The 20,124-nt window shown below is 37.4% G+C and overlaps 1 protein-coding gene across 7 annotated transcripts in view; it reads left to right on the forward strand.

Annotated features, from left to right (window-relative positions):
• The window catches only part of ARNT (aryl hydrocarbon receptor nuclear translocator), a 64,024-nt gene extending 44,947 nt beyond the window's left edge, over nucleotides 1-19,077 (forward strand). For 4 of the 7 annotated variants that reach the window (XM_082361560.1, XM_082361556.1, XM_082361561.1 and 1 more), the window contains 14 exons: nucleotides 2,468-2,533; nucleotides 2,956-3,041; nucleotides 4,592-4,668; nucleotides 5,327-5,461; nucleotides 7,733-7,807; nucleotides 9,984-10,135; nucleotides 12,532-12,642; nucleotides 12,807-12,879; nucleotides 13,027-13,150; nucleotides 13,342-13,444; nucleotides 13,826-13,973; nucleotides 15,128-15,290; nucleotides 16,078-16,244; nucleotides 17,014-19,077. In XM_082361560.1, the coding sequence (XP_082217686.1) occupies nucleotides 2,468-2,533; nucleotides 2,956-3,041; nucleotides 4,592-4,668; nucleotides 5,327-5,461; nucleotides 7,733-7,807; nucleotides 9,984-10,135; nucleotides 12,532-12,642; nucleotides 12,807-12,879; nucleotides 13,027-13,150; nucleotides 13,342-13,444; nucleotides 13,826-13,973; nucleotides 15,128-15,290; nucleotides 16,078-16,244; nucleotides 17,014-17,103 (1,570 nt within the window). In that variant the 3' untranslated portion in view covers nucleotides 17,104-19,077. The remainder of the gene's footprint in view (nucleotides 1-2,467; nucleotides 2,534-2,955; nucleotides 3,042-4,591; nucleotides 4,669-5,326; nucleotides 5,462-7,732; nucleotides 7,808-9,983; nucleotides 10,136-12,531; nucleotides 12,643-12,806; nucleotides 12,880-13,026; nucleotides 13,151-13,341; nucleotides 13,445-13,825; nucleotides 13,974-15,127; nucleotides 15,291-16,077; nucleotides 16,245-17,013) is intronic. The other 3 variants (XM_082361557.1, XM_082361562.1, XM_082361559.1) reach the window with 1 other exon arrangement.
• The last annotated feature ends 1,047 nt before the right edge of the window (nucleotides 19,078-20,124 follow it).

Genomic DNA, 20,124 nt, shown 5'->3' on the forward strand with positions numbered 1-20,124 from the left:
TTTTCCCAGTATATCACGAGGCAACATCCATATACTCAGACCATTTCTGCACCCCTCCTTTTTTTGTAGAAATTTAAGACTTTATTATGTCTTTCACTTAATATTTAGCATTAATAAATTATATACTATACATTTTAGGATTCTGAAGAAAGGATGGTGATACTTTTCTTCACAGCTAGAGAAAACACCTCTTAAAGTCACAAAATAAATTCAGGTTGTATAATGGAAATTGACTACATTGTACGAGAGGATGCTTCTTAGAAATGATGAATAGGATATTAAGAAAGGTTTCCTGGGGGAGTTACAAAATTGAATATTATGTGGCTTAGTGGTTTAGAGTAGTTTCTGGACCCAGACTACTGGATTTATCACTTATCTTTTGAGACCTTGAGCAGATTAAATGACTGCTTTGTGTTTGCTTTTTTAAAAAAATATTTATTTATTTATTTATTTATTTTTGGCTGCGTCGGGTCTTAGTTGCAGCGCATGAGCTCTTCGTTGCAGTGCGTGGGCTTCTCTCTATTTGTGGTGTGCAGGCTCCAGAGCACATGGGCTCAGTAGTTGTGACGTGTGGGCTCTCTGGTTGTGGTGCGCGGGCTCCAGAGCGGGTGGTCTCAGTAGTTGTGGCTCACAGGCTTAGTTGCTCCATGGCATCTGGGATCTTAGTTCCCTGATGAGGGATCGAACCTGCATCTCCTGCATTGGAAGGCAGATTCTTAACCACTGGACCACCAAGGAGGTCCCCCTGCTTTGTGTTTTTATTTCTTCATCTAATATTGGGAGTTATATCAACCTCATAAAGTTGTTATAGGATTAGATGAATAAATATATGTAAAGATGCTTAAAATAGTGCATGACACATTTAAAATTCTATGTAAATTTTATTTATTATTATTAAAGAAGTGAAAGAAAGAAAGTAGAGAGGATGGGAGAGAGTGTCGCAATATGTGGACATGGCTAATGCAAAGACATAGGCAGGAGCAAAATAAATAATAACGAAATATAGCAAATAGATTGTGTTGCAGCATAGTGCTGGAGTCAACAAACCACAACTCTTTGTTTGTAAATAAATCTTTATTAGAACATAGCCATGCCCATTTGTTCACATACTGTCTATGGCTGCTTTTGTGCTATAATAGCAGAGTTGACTAGTTACAACAGATTGTATGGCCCACAAAGCTGAAAATATTTACTGTCTGGTCATTTACAGAAAAAGTATACTAACCCCTGGTGTAGAGAATCTCTGCATTTGCAGAGCATGTAGAACATTTTGACTTAAAACTCTGGGACAGTTACAAGTTTTAGAAATACCAAACCTGACTTCTTTATCCTTCCTTGTTAGGAGCATTGTTACCAATTTTCTTTGTCAAGTTGTATTCAGAGCTTGTTATCTGGCTGTTAACTGATGGAAGCTTCTTTGATAGTGTAGTGCAACTTTTTTTTTAATTTATTTTTTTATTGAAGTATAGTTGAATTACAATGTTGTGTTAATTACTGCTGTACAGCAAAGTGACTCAGTTATACATATATATATTCTTTTTCATATTCTTTTCCATTATAGTTTATCACAGGATATTGAATATAGTTCTCTGTGCTATACAGTAGGACCTTGTTGTTTATCCATTCTACATATACCAGTTTGCATCTGCTAATCCCAGACTCCCAATCCAGTCCTCTCCTACCTCCCTCCCCCTTGGCAACCTCCAGTCTGTTCTCTATGTCCCTGATTCTGTTTCTGTTTCATAGATAGGTTCATTTGTGTCATATTTTGGATTCCACATATAGGTGATGTCATATGGTATTTGTCTTTTTCTGTTTTACTTCACTTAATATGATGATCTCTAGTTGCATCCATGTTGCTGCAAATGGCATTATTTCATTCTTTTTTGTGGCTGAGTAGTATTCCATTGTATATATGTACCACATCTTCTTTATCCATTGTTCTTTCAGTGGACATTTAGGTTGTTTCCATGTCTTGGCTATTGTGAAAAGTGCTGCTGTGAACATAGGGGTGCATGTATAATACCTTTTTGAATTATAGTTTTGTCTGGATATATTCCCAGGAGTGGGATTGCTAGATCATATGGTAATTCTATTTTTAGTTTTCTGAGGAACCTCCATACTGTTTTCCACAGTGGCTGCACCAACTTACATTCCCACCAACAGTGTAGGAGGGTTCCCTTTTCTCCATACCCTCTCCAGCATTTGTTATTTGTAGACATTTTAATGATGGCCATTCTAACCGGCATGAAGTGGTACCTCATTGTAGTTTTGATTTGCATTTCTCTAATAATTAGCGATGTTGAGCATCTTTTCATGTGCCTATTGGCCATCTGTATTTCTTCTTTGGAGAAGTGTCTCTTTAAGTCTTCTGCCCATTTTTCCATTGGGGTGTTTGTTTTTTTGTTGAGTTGTATGAATGATAGTGCAACTTAATTGCTTTTAATCTCTCTGTTCATTGAAACAGGTGTGGCAGTAGCGCTGTGGACCCAGTCTCCATGAATAGACTGAGCTTTGTGAGAAACAGATGCAGGTGAGATCCTAAGCTGTAAAAAAAAAAAACCAAAGGGATGGCCAAGTACCTTTAGAGATCGTCACATTTTCAACTATTTTACTATCATACTTCCTTCAGCAGCCCTCACCCTCATCCCTCACTTCCCAGTTACTTTTTTTCTGGCAATATTTTCCTGAACTTCTAAAGCTTTTGCTCATCCTGTTTAAGGAAGTTATGCTACCACTTTACCTATTGATACTTTCTTCCTGCTGCAGTACCTTTCAGTTGCTTTACTTTGGCAAAGGTAAAAAATATGCTGGTCACTTTTGGGTGGGAAAGGTCCAAGTACAGTCATCCTGTTTTATAAACACCCAAGAGCCTAAAGTTAAAGGTACTAAGCCAGCATTGCCTTTTAAATGTTACTGGGTAGGGTTTTCTCCTCACACCTGTAATTTTTCTAGGAATGGACTTGGCTCTGTGAAGGATGGGGAACCTCATTTCGTGGTGGTCCACTGCACAGGCTATATCAAGGCCTGGCCCCCAGCAGGTAGGAAAGTTGAATAGTGACTTCTTCCTGGGTGCAGCAAGTTCCTCACAGAGTCCAAGAAAGTTAGCTAATATTTATCATGTACCTGTAGTATATGAAATGTACTTTGGTATAAACTGTAATAGGAAAGAAAAAGTGGACTCCTTCCCTTCCTTTATGGATCTTATATTCCAGTTAGGGAGATGGATTACTCAGACTTAAAAATGATTTGGTGATGGCTGTGTCACAGAATGTAGTTTTTAAATGTCCAAATAGTAATGTATACTGAATACCTGTATCTAAGTATTTGTGTGCAAAGAAGCAGTTGACATTGAATGCAGTTGATTTGGGAAAGTTTTCTAAAGTAGGAGCAAGACTTGGATGGAGAAGGGGGGAAATGGCTTGGTTGTAGTAACTTGTAAAGGGGATATTCTCTGCAAAGACTTTAAATCAGGATGTGAGCAGATTAATTTTACTAGAACTTGAAGTCAAAAAGGGAATGTGAGAAAAGTGGTTGGGGTACAAGGATCAGCCTTTTAACCTGGCTTGTCAGAATTTCCAAATCGTAGCAACTTTATTACCTCCCTGCTGGCTAAGTGTGCCTGGGAAGTGGGGGTTGTAGGGAGATAGAAACTAAGAGAGGCAAGGTGGTGTATTTTGGTAAGAGGTTAAACTTTGGATTTGGAAAAACCTGGGTTTGATTCTGGCATTGTTATTTATTAGTGATATAACTTAGGGTAAGTTGCTTGACTTTTATGGGGAAAAAAACCACTCAATTTTCTCATCTATAATTTAGAGATAATATAACCCATATAGAGTTATTGTGAGGATTAGATTTAATGTAAGAAAAACACCCAGCCTAGTGCCTGGCATATGGTAGGCACCCAATAAATGGTAGTTAAATGTAATTAAGAAAAATTAATTTTAAGTCGTAATGAAGTTTGAACTTTTTAGTTTATATACTGTATAAACCATGCATTTGAGATATACATGATCTTTTATACTTCTGTGTAGCTCTCAAAGAAATACTATTTTTCTTGGTAAAAAGAAGAAAAATATGCAAAGAGTAGAGGGAAAATGCAACCTTCTTCCCTTTCCACATAAACATTGAAACACTAGCTTGTCTCTTTTCCAAAAGACATAAATAACTATTGGTGTTTGGTTTAATTTCATTTTTGGTTGTTTGCTTACTTTGAAAGTCACAGGTTAGGCAAGACATCCGTTCTCTGCCTGTGATATGGTCACAGAGTAAATGGCTGTCTTCATATGTATTTGGTTTGGCCAGCATAGTCTTTTAGAATACTTTGAGTGGGACCTGTACTCTGCAGTTTATTATAATTAATGTGAGTATAATATATGAATTAATATATATAAAAGTACTTAAAATAGTACCTGATATATATGGTAAGTTCTTTGGGTTGTTTACCTTTATTCTTATCTTTCAGCAGTCTGTATTGTTTCATACCTAGTCTCTTCATACCTGCATGTGTTTTAAATCTTTACATATCTGACTTTTGAAGGCAATTTAGTTTGAGATACCTGTTAAACCTTTTAACTTCACCTTCCTGAAGGTGTCTCCCTCCCAGATGATGACCCAGAGGCTGGCCAGGGGAGCAAGTTTTGCCTAGTGGCTATTGGCAGACTACAGGCAAGTATGAATTTTCCACATCTATATCACCCATTTTCAGTGGGAGAAAATCTCCTTCAGGATGTGTTCATGTTATTTTTTCTTTTACTCTCTGAATACAAATGAAGAATTCCGAAAAACTCTGAATATTTTGAGGAATATGGTATTCATAGTTAACATTGCTTCTCTTGGATTTAGCAGAAGCTGAAGAGAGTGAGAGAGAGAGATCTTTTCCTCTTTCATACTTTTAGCTTTGCAGTGCTGAATTTTCTATTTCCAACTAATTTCTTTTGCTCCTATACAATAGCAGAGAGATCTTTTCATTTTTCATTACATGACTAACAGTAGAGAATTGGAATTATTTTGATTCTCCTTATAAAAACAGATGTTTCTTGGTTACTTGGGAGTATAATTTTCCAATCTGAATAATGAATACCACCTAGCTAAATGAAAGTAAGTGGGTTTTAGGTTGAATGAATTATTATCTTTCTTTACAAAGTTCGTGAAGAATACATGTGTAGGGAATGGAGCTAGGCCTCATGCCCTATCTGTAATGATCACTTTTTCCTTTCTGGATGGGTTGTGAAAGTTTAGAAATTCCTAAAATTGGAAACCTGGTGGGAAATACGTCTGTAAAGAATGGTGTCATTTTATCTCATTTTTATCTCTTTTCTTTCAGGTAACTAGTTCTCCCAACTGTACAGACATGAGTAATGTTTGTCAACCAACAGAGTTCATCTCTCGACACAATATTGAGGGAATCTTCACTTTTGTGGATCATCGCTGTGTGGCTACTGTTGGCTACCAACCACAGGTGAGGAGCTGGAGCTATTACACCACTGATATTTAGGCCTCTGTTTTCCCTTTGCTATGCTGAGATTATTCAATCATATAATTCCAGAGATAGCCAAAACATGTCAGCCCCAATTCAGAAAAAGAGATGATCCTAGTCTGTTGATAGCTAAATATAATTTCAGCTTCCTACCAAGGTTATCATCTGATCTAGAAAAATATGGCTTGTGAAACCAGGCTGGAGCAGCAGGTACAAATATGTATTTCTTTTTTGTTAGTGATATTAATACAGATAATGATACAAAAGTGCTCATTTTAACTAGTTATAATGATATGGCCACCTTTAGGTGATTCATAATCATCTAGTTGCATAGTAACCCATAAAGTATGCAAATTTAGCACCAGTTATTATGATTTATTTAGATATCTCATTCAGCAGACCAGGTAACTATGTCTGAATTGAGAAACAAGTCATTATATAAACTTTCAAAATTATAGCTGCCAGGAGGGACTTCTGTAAAGAGGTTGGTGAAAAAGAGATCTTGAAAAAGGAGAACAAAGTCAGAGAGCATTTACACTACCTGATGCAACACCTGTTGTAAAGCTGTTGTTACCAACACAGCGTGGTGTTGGTGTAGGAATAGTTACATAGATCAGTAGATGAGAATCGAGTCTGTTCTCATATTTATGGTCAACTGATTTTCAACAAAGATGCCAAGACAATTCAAGGGGAAAAGAAGCTTTTCCAATAGATGGTGACGGAACAGTTGGATACTCATAGGCAAAACAAAACAAAAAGAACTTAGACTCTTACCTCACACCGTACACAGAAATCAACTTGAAGATATAAAGGTGTAAGTGCCAAAGTTATAAAACTTCTAGAAGAAAATAGGATAAAATCTTTGTGATCTTGAGTTAGGCAAAGATTTTTTTTTTTGGCCACATTGTGCAGCTTGCAGGATCTTAATTCCCCCACCAGGGATTGAACCCAGGCCACAGCAGTGAAAGCGCCACGTCCTAACGACTGGACTGCCAGGGAATTCCCTAGGCAAAGATTTTTTATATGACACTAAAAGCATGATTCACAAAAGAAAAAATTTGGTAAGTTGGGTTTCATAAAAGTTAAAATTTGCCCTCTTAAAAGGGCATCATTAAGAAAGTGAAAAGGCCAGCCACAAATTGGGAGAAAATATTTGTAAATCATATATCTGAAAAAGGATTTGTATCCAGACTAAAGAACTCTTAGAACTCATTAAGACAACCAGCCAGTAAAAAAGGGGCACAAGATTTGAATAGACATTTCACCAAAGAAACAATATGAATGGCATATAAATAGTTGCTCGTCATTAGGAAAGTACAGATTAAAGCCACAATGAGATACCACTATATGCCCATTAGAATGGCTATCATCAAAAAGTATTGGCAAGAACATGGAGAAACAGAACCTTCATATATTGTTAGTAGATAAGTAAAATGGTATAACTACTTCGGAAAACCATTTTGGCAGTTTCTTAAAAAGTTAAACATACACTTACCCTACAAATTAGCAATTCCACTCCTAAGTATTTACCTAAGAGAAATGAAAACATGTTCACACAAAGATTTATACACAGATGTTCATATCTGTATTATTCATAATAGCCAAAAAGTGGAATGTCCATTAACTAGTGAGTGGATACACACTGTGGTATATCCATGTTAGAATACTTATGAGCAATAAAAGGGATATACTATTGATACATGGAACAACATAGATGAACTTGAAAAATATTGTGTTAAATGAAAGAAGCCAGACACAGAAGACTACCTATTGTATGATTCCATTTGTATAGAGAAGGCAAAACTAAAGAAGCAGAAGCAGATCAGTGGTTGGCCAAGGGATTAGAAGCAGGGATTGACTACAAACGGGCAGAAGGGAACTTTTGGGTGCAGTGGACATGTTCTCAAACTGAATTGTGATAATGGTTGTACAACTGTATAGATTTATTATAGGTCATCAAATTAGAATTATAAAATTCATTAAGAATGAGTGAGTTTATCTAAATTATACCTCAAATCTGTAAAAAATTCAGTTAAAATAAATGTACAATATCCTGAAAAAGAAGAATGCTCTAGAGGTCAGTTGTTTAGCAGATTCCATCTTTTTTTGTTTATCTTTTTTTTCCCCCCCTCCACTCTTATCCATAATCCTAGGATAAAAGCAAGAGAAATGAAATCCAAGTCCCCTGCTAATGGCCCAGGAAAGTTAGATGATCATAAAAGTGTCAATTTTACTCTTCTTTTTCTCTTTTAGGAACTCTTAGGAAAGAATATTGTAGAATTCTGTCATCCTGAAGACCAGCAGCTTCTAAGAGACAGCTTCCAACAGGTAACTTTTTTTCCTGGTTTGGATTGGAATAGTATTTTAATCTAATATCTATTACTACATTCATTCCACAAATATTTATTGACTGCTGATTAATCGAGTACTGTGGCAGGTCCTGCAGTTTTATGTTCTTTAGTACTTAGCTTGTATTTTTAAGAAACAGAAAAGGACCAGTACTTTGAAACTATGGATAATGTTCAAGGTATTTTTGTTTGGCTTTGGCTACTCAGTGTCTTATATCCAAGGGGCTGTCTTTAAAGTATTTAAAATATTCTACACTTCACTGAACAGTGGATAGTAGTTGAAAAATTCATTTGACGGTTCTTTTATAGATAAGTGAAAGTTGGCTCTTAATTGTAAGCAAACTCTTAATTTCAGGCCCTAGATCCTGAAAACATCTGGTGAATTTAATTTCAGGACAGACTTGGCTTTAGATAGTAGCTCTTACTTTATATTAGACTGGTTAATTTTCCTCTTTAAGCCTCAGTAGTGTTTTTACTGATACAATGGGTATATAAGATAAAGCATTTAAAGCACAAAGCCCAACTTCTAGAGGAAATCAGACAATGGCAGTAAAAAGTCTCTCTGTCTCTCTAATTCCTCAGCATCACCTGTTCCATCCACTCACATTCCATGTATGGGTAGTCTTTTTTTTTTTTGTATGTGTAGTCTTAGAAAAGCTATTCTGACTTCTGTTGAAACCATTCAAAGCTAAGGACGTGGACTTCTGGCAGTGCGAGAAGATGTTGTACAGTATATTTTAAATCCATGAAATTCATAATTCTGATGCTTTGGGCCACAGAGTATCACTTTATCACTTCTAGAAAAATGTTTATTCCAAAGCAATGGGCCATATATACACTCTGTAATCTCATGGTTTTTATTCTGACATCAGTTGCTGCTATGATACTAGAGTACAGAAGCAAAGGTATTTTTTAATGTGCAGACTAGTTGCTGCTTACTAGTTACTGATTTCTAGATTTTGATGTTTCTTAAGTCTAGATGGATTTGTATTTCTTTTTGCTTTTCAGTACATAAATTTAGTTGCTATTTCTAATGAAGGTTGTTTTCCTCTTTTTTTTTTCCTTCCCATTTTGGTTCTTGTCGTGCTTTGTTTCACATTTGATTTTTTAAAGTTTTATTTATGTATTTTAAATGTGCCATTTTATTATTGCTAAGTGAAGTATGTCCCGTTTTCTGTTATAATTATTTCTCAGGCAGATTGTAATGTCAGCAGTTACTGCCACACTCTTGTCAACTTAAACACAAATGTTATCACTTAACTTTTTCTTAAAAAGCAATTTAAAGTGTAGGTATTTTGAATTACTGGGCTTATACTTCATTGGCATGGATATGTACAGTAATAATCAGGTTTCAAATCCAGTACTTAGTTTGTATACAAATGTAATGATGTTCATTGTGCATATGTTATACAGTGAGCACATGTAAGTATTAAAGACTACTTATTATTGTTTAAATGTAGATGTTCATATCTCATTTCTTTTTTATAATGTTAAATAAATGTTGTTCTTAAAAAAAGAAAAAAACACATAGCCTAGTGCTTGACATATAGTAAGTACCAAATAAATGTTAGCTGCTAATATTATTTTTTTTACTGTTAAGGAGGGGGTTCAAAATATTATTTTCTGTTCTTTGAGGTTAGAAACTAAAATGATCTAAAATTGCTTTCTTTTAAAAAATAAAAGTAAAACAAAACTAAAGCCAACTTAGTTTTATTTATAGAAACCTTCATGGGTGCTATGAAAGCAGAAATTCTCAGGCTTGGCAGAAAAAGCTAGGATTGAGGGGCAACATGTAAGCTATGTTCAGTGTCATTAAACTTATAAACTAGTAAATTTGCTAGATCAGTGTATCTTTAAGGGACTTTCCAAAGGAAGTGGGGAAAGGTAGTCTTTTCTCTCCTGGAATAATTGTTACTCCTGTTTGATATTGACAAGAGTGGTTAGATAGCTTGGGACTCTGAGAAGAAACATGATAAATATACCTCCTTATTGTTTAGTCACTTATTTTTACTCCCCAAAACAACCAAATGTTGTTTTGTTAGTAACACTGCAAGAGACTGTTACTTCAAGGACAGTGACACAAGGATCTTAAGGTTGGTAAATGTCTAAAGAAAATTTTTTGTGGGTTTCAACTGATAGCATGAAAACTTTTTCAGGTGGTGAAGTTAAAAGGCCAGGTGCTATCTGTCATGTTCCGGTTTCGGTCTAAGAACCGAGAATGGCTCTGGATGAGAACCAGCTCTTTTACTTTCCAGAACCCTTACTCAGATGAAATTGAGTACATCATCTGTACCAACACCAATGTGAAGTATGTACCATAAAGACCTTTTCCAATGTTGGGATTTCTCACGGGCCAAGTCTGCTTAGCCTTATCAGGTTACCTCCTCTTCTACTTTTCTAGTAGTAAACACCATTATTTCTTCATCTTCCAACTTCTTAGAATTTGGGGTAGTTCATCCAGGTAGAGTAAAATTTTTTTTAATTTAATTTTTTACTGGAGTATAGTTGATTTATACAGGTAGAGTAAAATTTTAACAAACAGTAGCTTAGAGACTAGATTCTGAAATGTGAAGGGTTTGGTCAGTTGACCTTTGAACAACATGAGTTTGAACTGTGTGGGTCCACTTATATGCAGATTTTTTTCAATAGTAAATGCTACAGTACTACGTGATCTGCATATACGGAGGGCCGACTATAAGTTATACTCAGATTTTCGACTGCTCAGAGTGTCGGTGCCCCTAACCCCCATGTTGTTCAAGGGTCAACTGTATTTCAACTTTATGTTTCAACCCTTTCTAGAAAGGATTTTGTTTTATACACCCGTTTATTACTCTAGTCTGACAGGAATTTTTTCTAGAGCAGGTATCTGCAAACTTTCTGTAAAAGACCAGATACTAAATATTTTAGCATTGTGGGGCATACAGTCTCTATTGCAGCTTCTCAATTCTGCTGTTATAGCACAAAAACAGTTCTAGACAAATGAAATGAATAAAGATGGCTGTGTTCCAGTAAACTTTTATTTACAAAAACAGGCAATGGACTGGATTTGGCCCATGGACCATAGTTTGCTTTTAGAGCATAGCTATATTCACTCTTTTGTTAGCTTCTCTTTCTCTGTTCCTTGATTCTTTTCTCTTTGAACTTTCTCAGCTTTGTAAGAAACAATTTTATTAAAATAGATTTCATATACCATACAGTTTACTCATTTAAAGTGTACAATTTCTTAAGTATGTCACAGGGTTGTGCAAGTATTACCACACACACACAAAAAACTATTACCTCCAAAGAAATCCTGTACTAATTAACGGTCATCCTCCCCAAGCCCTATGTAACAACTATTCTATTCTGTGTCTCTATAAATTTGCCTGTTCTTATAAATGGAAACATATAATATATGGTTCTTTTGTGACTGGGCCTCTTTCACTTAGTATAATATTTTAAGGATCATCCATGTTGTAGCATGTATCTGTACTTCATTTCTTTTTATTGCCAAATAATATTGCTTTGTATTGGTATACCACATTTTGTTTATCCATTCATCAGTTGATGGATATTGAGTTGTTTACACTTTCTGGCTACTAAGAATGCTGCTATGAACATTTGTGTACTAGTTTTTGTGTGGATATGTTTTTATTCTCTTTGGTGTACACCTAGGAGTAGAATTGCTGGGTCACATGGTGACTCTATGTTTAATCTTTTGAGGAACTCCCAAACTGTTTTCCAAAGCTGCTGTACCATTTTACATTCTCATCAGTAATGTATGAGGGTTCCAGCTTCTCCACATTCTTGCTGTCTTTTTTTATTGTACCCATCCTAGTGGGTGTTGGTTGTCAAGGTACTTCTTTTCCATTTAATCTATCTGTGTAGAATTGGCCTTAAACCCATGTGTGAAGATCTGATTATAAATAATTAGCCAAGTGTGAATAATATCGGTGACAACATTGAGTCTCTGTCCTCCAATTCAACTTTTAGGGCTTGTAAAGTTTAGTTCTTTGCTAATTAATTTTAGTATAACAGAGTGGATTCAGTTAGAAATTTTCATTAACTTAGGACTCAGGTCATTGTAGTTTTTTGGGTTTTTGATTTTGTATCTTTATATTACAAAACAACAACTGTTTTGTGTTTCTGTTTTGCTTAAATTTTGAAATGTTTAAGTCTTTTTAAGAAGTTGTTTCTGGAAATAATGGCTTTCCCCATTTTTGCATACTACAGTTTTTCCCACTACAGTAAGTTTTAGTTGAGTCTTAATATTTTATTTTGTAATAAATACTCTTTGTAGAAAATTCGGAAAGTATTGAAAATAGTAAAGAGAAGGAAAAAAATTCTCACTATCCAGAAATAGTCTTTGTTAATGTTTCATTGTGTATTTTCAGTTTTTTACTTACGCTTTTTTTAAAACACAATATATGGATATACAACATATACATACACACATCCACAACGACTAGGTATTGAATACCTGGAAGGAGTTAGAGCCCAAACAGGATGAACTCTTGTTCCATAGGACATAGTTTCTGTTTGTACCATGTTTTCTGTAGTGTGAATTATTTGCTGAATCTGAAGTTACAGGTTATCGTAGGATTGGACTTGAAAGGGGAATTTATCAGTGATTACCCCATGTACAGGTGAATCTATAATGTCTTAGGTACAAACAGAGTCAGATACTTTTTGTTTCTTTGTTCTCTCTACTCTTCATTTTCCTAGGAACTCTAGCCAGGAACCACGGCCTACACTGCCCAACGCAATCCAGAGGCCACAGCTAGGTCCCACAGCTAATTTATCCCTGGAGATGGGCTCAGGGCAGCTGGCACCCAGGTGAGAAATGGTCGAAGAATCATTTATTGAGCAGTGACTAGCCTGCGGTGGTGGCCGTATACAGTCCCACTTTTTTGTTTATTTGTTTGTTTTAAGCCCTTTCCCCAGATTCTTTTTAAAAATCTCTTTTCCCGTTTCTCTCTTTACTTGCCTTTAACATACAGGCAGCAGCAACAGCAAACAGAATTGGATGTGGTACCAGGAAGAGATGGACTAGCCAGCTACAATCATTCCCAGGTTAGTGTGTCTTCTTTGAAGGATGGTGAGCATTTTCTTAAGAAGTATCCCCGAGAGCCAGTTAGAGTATATGTGTATCTTTACATGAGTTTTAGGGTTATTGAGTTGTCATGTTAAACCTTCTTGTTTATCATTGTATTTCCACAGGTTTCTGTTCAGCCTGTGACAACCACAGGGCCAGAACACAGCAAGCCCCTCGAGAAGTCAGAGGGTCTATTTGCCCAAGATAGAGATCCAAGATTTTCAGAAATCTACTCCAACATCAATACGGGTATGTTTCTTCCTTATTCTTATTTTAAATTCTCATTTTCATCACTTACTGATGGGCCTACAATTGCCCAATCAGTAGTCTCCCAGTATATTTCCATTTAATTCTAATACCTCATGCGTAAATAGGAACTTGCTGAACTAATATACTACAGCCCTTTGACTGGCCCTCCCCCAACTCCTTTTGGTCCACAGATCAGAGTAAAGGCATCTCCTCCAGCACTGTCCCTGCCACCCAACAGTTATTCTCCCAGGGCAACACATTCCCTCCTACCTCCCGGCCGGCAGAGAATTTCAGGTGAGCCCCATATGTATGTGCTGCTTTACATGGCAACTGAGGGATTCAGTTACTGGATCCAAGTTTTATTCTTCCCTAGCTTTCTCTGGTTATTTCAGACAAAGCAGTGGAACTTGTAGGCCTAGGATGAGACAAGCTTGCTTTTCTTCCTCCTTTTTCTTTGCACCTGTCCTGTTGCGATGTTCTAGGTTCCATCTCTGTGTGTCCTGATCAGTGTGTGACTGTCAGTCTTTCTTGTCTTTTCCAAATTCTGTTATCAAGTTTTCCTTGACCCCAGGGAGTCAAGGGAATCTAGGTATAGCACTAGATTGTCCTGTGATTCCTAGATTCTGTGATAAATGCACCTTTTTAATCCTTACCTCACTATTTGTTCACTCCTAGAAATAGTGGTCTGGCCCCTCCTGTAACCATTGTCCAGCCATCAGCTTCTGCAGGGCAGATGTTGGCCCAGATTTCTCGCCACTCCAATCCTACCCAGGGAGCAGCCCCAGCTTGGACCCCTAGCACCCGCCCAGGCTTCTCTGCCCAGGTAAACCTTCTCATCTGTCCCTTTTGTCTGTCCCTTGTGTATTTTTTGTTTGTTTGTTAGGCTTTTCTACATATGTAAAATTATTGCTGTCTGTCTTAGACATCTTCTTTCCACCCCTCCCATCCCCTTCCTTCCAATTTTTATCTTTATTGGGAGCAGCTAGGTAATTAAAAACCATAGATAATACAAACATCTCAGAGTCCATGGTTTTCACATTCACCTTAAATCAAAATTGGTCACAAACATCTTGAACAGGTTTCAGTTTCAGATTTGTTTTGGAGTAGATTCTGAGAAGTTTCCACTTTGGTTAGGGCTACAAAATACAGGAACAAAGGAGAAAATTAATCACTAATTTATACACAGTGATATCTATTTACCAAAAAAAAAAATTGTGTTGAAAAATCCTCATATAGTATATATGTGTATATATAAAATATATGTTAAGGCTAAAGCTAATGTCCTGTCATATGTTGATATATACTTATATTGCATAAGTAATATCTTAAATAAAAAAGCCAAAACCAGAAGTAAGCTCCAGAATTGTTATATGCAGTATGACCTCATTGTATAAAAAATGCATAGGAAAATAAAAACTGGAAGAAGTTATCCAAAAATGTTAACCATGGGTCTTTGGTGGTAGAATTATGGATGATTATTTCCTTTTTATTTTCCTTCCTTTTGAAAATATCCCACAGTGCATATGCATTACTACTGTAGTGAGAAAAATGTTTAGTTACCAAAAAAAAAAAAACATCATTAGGAACAAACAAATGTGGTACAGACTAAATAAAATGATACAAAGTGTTTTTTCTCTATATATAATGCTATACTATTATTAATACCTCTAGTTTTTGTATAACGTTACAGTTTATAAAATGCTTTCGTTTAAGTCATTTTCGTTTAATTCTCACAACTCTAAACGTGTACTATTACTAATCCCATAGTTCTTTGTTTTTTGCAATTTATCACAAGTGTTTAAAAATAGTGTCAAGGGAGATTGGGAGTTAATTGGAAGAAATATACAATGGGATATAAGTAATGAGCTTGGCTCAAAAGAATCCAGTGATTGACAGAGGTAATGTTAACTCTCACAGGAATGGCCTGTGCAATAATGTTAATGTTCCATTTGCTCTCTACCCCTTTCTTTCTTTTAGCAGGTGGCTACCCAGGCTACAGCCAAGACTCGTTCTTCCCAATTTGGTGTAGGCAACTTTCAGACTCCATCCTCCTTCAGCCCCATGTCCCTCCCTGGAGCTTCCACTGCATCACCTGGTGCCGCTGCCTACCCAAGTCTCACCAATCGTGGATCCAACTTTGGTGAGTTCAGACTAGGAGAAAAATCACACCACTAAAGAGAAAGGATTTTGGGCTTCCCTGGTGGCGCAGTGGTTAAGAGTCCGCCTGCCAATGCAGGGGACACGGGTTCGAGCCCTGGTCCGGGAAGATCCCACATGCCGCGGAGCAACTAAGCCCATGGGCCACAACTACTGAGCCTGCGCTCTAGAGCCCACAAGCCACAACTACTGAAGCCCGCGCGCCTAGAGCCCGTGCTCCACAGCAAAGAGAAGCCACTGCAATGAGAAGCCCATGCACCACAACGAAGAGTAGCCCCCGCTCGTCGCAACTGGAGAAAGCCTGTGCGCAGCAATGAAGACCCAACGCAGCCAAATATAAATAAATAAAATAAATAAATTTATTTTTAAAAAAAGAGAGAGAAAGGATTTTGTAGTTAAAATGGCTTGCTTTTGTCACGGCTGTACTGACCTAATTATAGGAAAATGCAAGGTGACAGTCCATTTGGAATATAAAACCTACCCACATGAAAAAGACTTTAGCACATATAACAAAAAGCATGTAAAGTATTATACATTTAATAATATGCAAGTATAGTCTGAATGAGCAAAGGACTCTTTGGAAAGGGTACCTAGAGAAGAAAAATGAATCTGGGACCAGGGTTTGAAATAGAAGAGGCATTGATTTGCAGAAAGAAGGGCAGAAAGTATCTGGGTAAAATTAATGATTTGCATGTGATAATGTGCTAGTTTCTCCTCTCTAGTGGAGTTAGCAGATTGAAGTTGTTTATTCTTCCTTGCTGTATTTTTAGCTCCTGAGACTGGACAGACTGCAGGACAATTCCAGACACGGACAGCAGAGGGTGTGAGTGTCTGGCCACAGTGGCAGGGCCAGCAGCCTCATCATCGTTCAACTTCTAATGAGCAACATGTTCAACAGCCATCAGCACAGCAACCTGGCCAGCCAGAGGTCTTCCAGGTGAGAGGGTGAACAGACTTCAGAAAACCAGAAACTGGGGGAGAGTCAGGGAGGAGAGACAGAGAAGAAAGCATGCATGGATTCAGGTGTTTGATTGAGGTTAGTAAGAAGAGAAGAAAAGAGTCAAGACATATAGGAATAGATGTCATTAATTGAAAAGATTGTGAACTTAGTGTGCTGCACAGTCTTTAACCAGACCATCATTAGTGATGTGAAGCGCCATGTGAAGACATCAAAAAAAGTAATTTTGACCCATTCACGGAGAACCATGTACCCACTTGATAGTACTTTAGGTATAAAAATACTGAATACAGCTATTAAGGTCTATTTACATACATCCTGAGGGGACTGCAAGAGTCAGTGGAGTAATCTCAGGTGGGACAAAGGAGGAGCTTAGTTTAAAACACAGGTTGAAAGAAGGCAAAACAAGGTTTTGGTGGAAAACATAATAGGATAAGAGATATTCCATATGTATCCAGAGGGGGGTTTTATGAAATGTGACAAACAGATTTTTCTCCTTTTGAAAATACTGAGGTCTAGAAAAGAGGGAAAATGTGGAACTGTAGGAGGAAGACAGAGAAGGAACTAGGAAAAAAGGTTGTCATCTAAAGGAGTCAGTGTTGCTGGGAGTAAGGAAGACTAAGAGAACTCAGCGCAGCAGAAACTCTCTGGGGCCAGAGATGACAGTTCAGGGGAATGTTGGGAGGCAGCTTGATAAATGTAAAGGATCAAGGTGTGTGACCCAAACTTATTCTTTTTCTCTTATTAGGAGATGCTGTCCATGCTGGGAGACCAGAGCAACAGTTACAACAATGAAGAATTTCCTGATCTAACTATGTTTCCCTCCTTTTCAGAATAGAACTATTGGGGTGAGGATAAGGGGTGGGGGAGAAAAAAAAAAGATCACCATTTGTTTTTAAAAAGCAAATCTTTCTATAAACAGAATAAAAGTTCCTCTCCCTTCCCTTCCCTCACCCCTGATGTATACCCCCTTTTCCTTCTGACCTTTCCCTTGTCTTCCTTGTTTCTCTCTGAGATAACATTTATAGAAGAAATGGAGTGAATCCTCAAGGCTTTGGGGACCCTTTGAAAAATTGAGACTGGATAAGGTTAAGAATGCCTTTCCTTATGTCTCCTGACCAGAAATTTTGTGCACAGATGATTTGTGCTGGGTCAAGGGGCAGGTTAGAGAACCTGGCATCCACTATTTGCCTTGGATACTATGGCTTATTTCTGGAAAGAAATTCTGAATAAGGTGGAGGAGGGGAGAAATGTCCTCATGTTTGAGGACCATGAAACATGGTAGGTATACATGGGGCTTTAGGAAGTGAGCATAGGCTCTTTCTGCTGCCTGTGAGCAATTCCTCTGGAAAGAAACATGAGTAAGGAAGTGTGAGAGAGAGAGGGAAAGAGAGTGTGTGTGTGTGTGTGTGTGTGTGTGTGTGTGCATGCATGCATGTGCACATATGTGTGCATGAGCACGTGCACGTTTGTTTCTGTGTTTCTTTCTCCCTATTGGGGAGTTATGCAAAATTTGTCCCAGATTTTGTCTTTCTTTGTGTTTTTTAAAGAGTCCTAAGGAGTTAACTCTTCCATGTATTTTCCACTTAGTATTGCAGCCAAAGAGTATTTAAATAAATGTCTTTGCTGCACTTATATCTATGCCCAGCCAATAGGCAACTATAAGCAAATATATAAAGTCTTCTATTGAAATCGTTGGTCTCTCATCGAACACATATAGTGATAAAGCTGGGTCATTCCTGCTTTTGGTGCTCTCACCTTATATGGAAGATCTGCAAACATTACAGAAGTAGGCTGGCAAGATAAACACTTTTAGAAACCCCCTACTTGGCCGTAAGGATAATGCTGCATTTTTCTGTCAGAATCACATATGATGTGTGTTCTGTAGAGGTTATATATGCACGGAAACTCAACTTCTTGGATTAGCAGTCCCAGTGAAAATCCTCACTGGTGGAGTTTAAACCAAATACCAAGCCTTCTTGCAAAGTAACCTCTTTCATCCCATTCTCAAAGTATCCAGTCTGCAGGAAACGGAGATTTAGGTCTCTTCTGGGCCTATAGTTCTTTCCTCTTTGCTCCCTTTCCAATCTTGAGATTGGATTTTGCTTTATAGTACAAGTGTAATAAATCCATGTGATAAATGGGACCTGGACTCCCATCCCAACAGGGTCACTGAGCAATTAACTATAGCCATATAAACGCGGATACAGGTTACTACTCTCACTCTTTACCTTCCTCAGGTAACAGCCATGTGTATCGGCCTTTTTTTGTTTATTTGTTTGGCTCGGGCCAGTATCTTAAGTGCAAGATTGAATAAGAAGACATACTAAATGTAGCCATAGGGGACTGAGGAACATAGGTGGCCTTGGAGAGGCTGAAAGAATGTCATTAGGTTTCCCTCCCTTTTGTCTCCAATCTGGTGCCAGGTAGTGGAGTGGAAAAGGAGACAGTTTATTTTTTTATTCTATGTGCACACATACAATATACATATATATTTATATCACAGTTTAAGAAACCAAAAAGTTGAGTTTCCAATGAAATCCTTGTTTTTTAATAATCAGCTGTTTTTAAATGTGATCAGGACTATAATATTGTACAGTTATTATAGGGCTTCTGGGGAAGGGGAGGGGCGGGAGAAGATGCTCTGGGGGTTTTGTTTCTGCTTTTCCTTCAGGGTTTTATTTTTGATTGTTTTTTTTTTTTTCCTTGTTGGCCGTTTCTGTACTGCTGGCATCTGTGCTGAGCCTTACAGTGGCGAAAATAATGACATGTAGCAAAGATTTTAAAACAAAATATTTTTTCCTTTTGTAAACTTTCCTGTGTTGTGTGATCTTGATTGCGGCTTTATTATTCCCTCCCAGCTCATAAACAACAAACAGCCACAACTAGTTGAATCCATAGCTTGCGCTTCAAATATACAAACATAAAGCACAGTATGTCTATAATTTCAGGAATCAGAAATCATAGGGCTCTGATCACTCAGCATTCCTTGGTTGTCCTCCTGATCTTGACTCATTCTGAGTAAAATCATCAGAGACATCTGACCATGGGATGGGGGGTGGGGGATTGCTCAAGTCCTTGGGAGAGGGGGTAAGTTGGGACTTGAGACCAAGAGGGCACTTCTGGATTTAAAGGAATTAGGGATGGGGAAATTTAAACTATTCAGGTCTAGACCTAGTTTCCCTCTAGGACAATGTGTTTCATTAGGAAATTTTAAAAACCCATTAGCATAAGCCTGTGTTCTTGAGGGTCTATGTGTGTAATCCAGCTAGAAACTGACTCTAGATGCCATGTGTTATCCTTTTTGTTCCAAGGACCCCTTTTCCTCTTCCCACACATCTGTTTATGGAAGAAAATGTTTGGGGTTGTGGTTTAGGGACTGAACTAGATTCTTATGATCTGTCACATGCCTGGATGTTGAGGGAAGCATTTGGTGAAGCTCATATGACTGGACCTGGATCGGGGATTTTAATAATTGAGACATAATGTTCATCAGGCATCCCACCATCTGAGAGTTTTAGCAACAAAGAAGTCACATGTGAATTTGTCAGTGCTTATGGCATTGATTCAAGTGCTGTCATGAATAACCAGGAATACTGTTTCTGGTTACTTTTAGAACTGGTTTCATCTGGACTTTTCTGGGTGTATCCTTCCTCAGCAAAACCATGTTAGTCTGGGAAAGATATTCCCCTGCCTGGAAGCAATGACAACTTTTAGTCAACACGTTTATAAAATACAAATGATTTTGGAGGCTGTGACTTCCCTTACATACTTTTTTCTAGCCTTTTGTGTTCATTTCCTCATCCCTCATGTGAGGGTCAGACATATTGGAAAACTGAGGTTTCAAAGTTGGAGAGAT

The sequence above is a fragment of the Balaenoptera borealis genome (genome assembly GCF_965194805.1).
Source record: "Balaenoptera borealis genome assembly, chromosome: 1".
Classification (NCBI taxonomy): domain Eukaryota; kingdom Metazoa; phylum Chordata; class Mammalia; order Artiodactyla; family Balaenopteridae; genus Balaenoptera; species Balaenoptera borealis.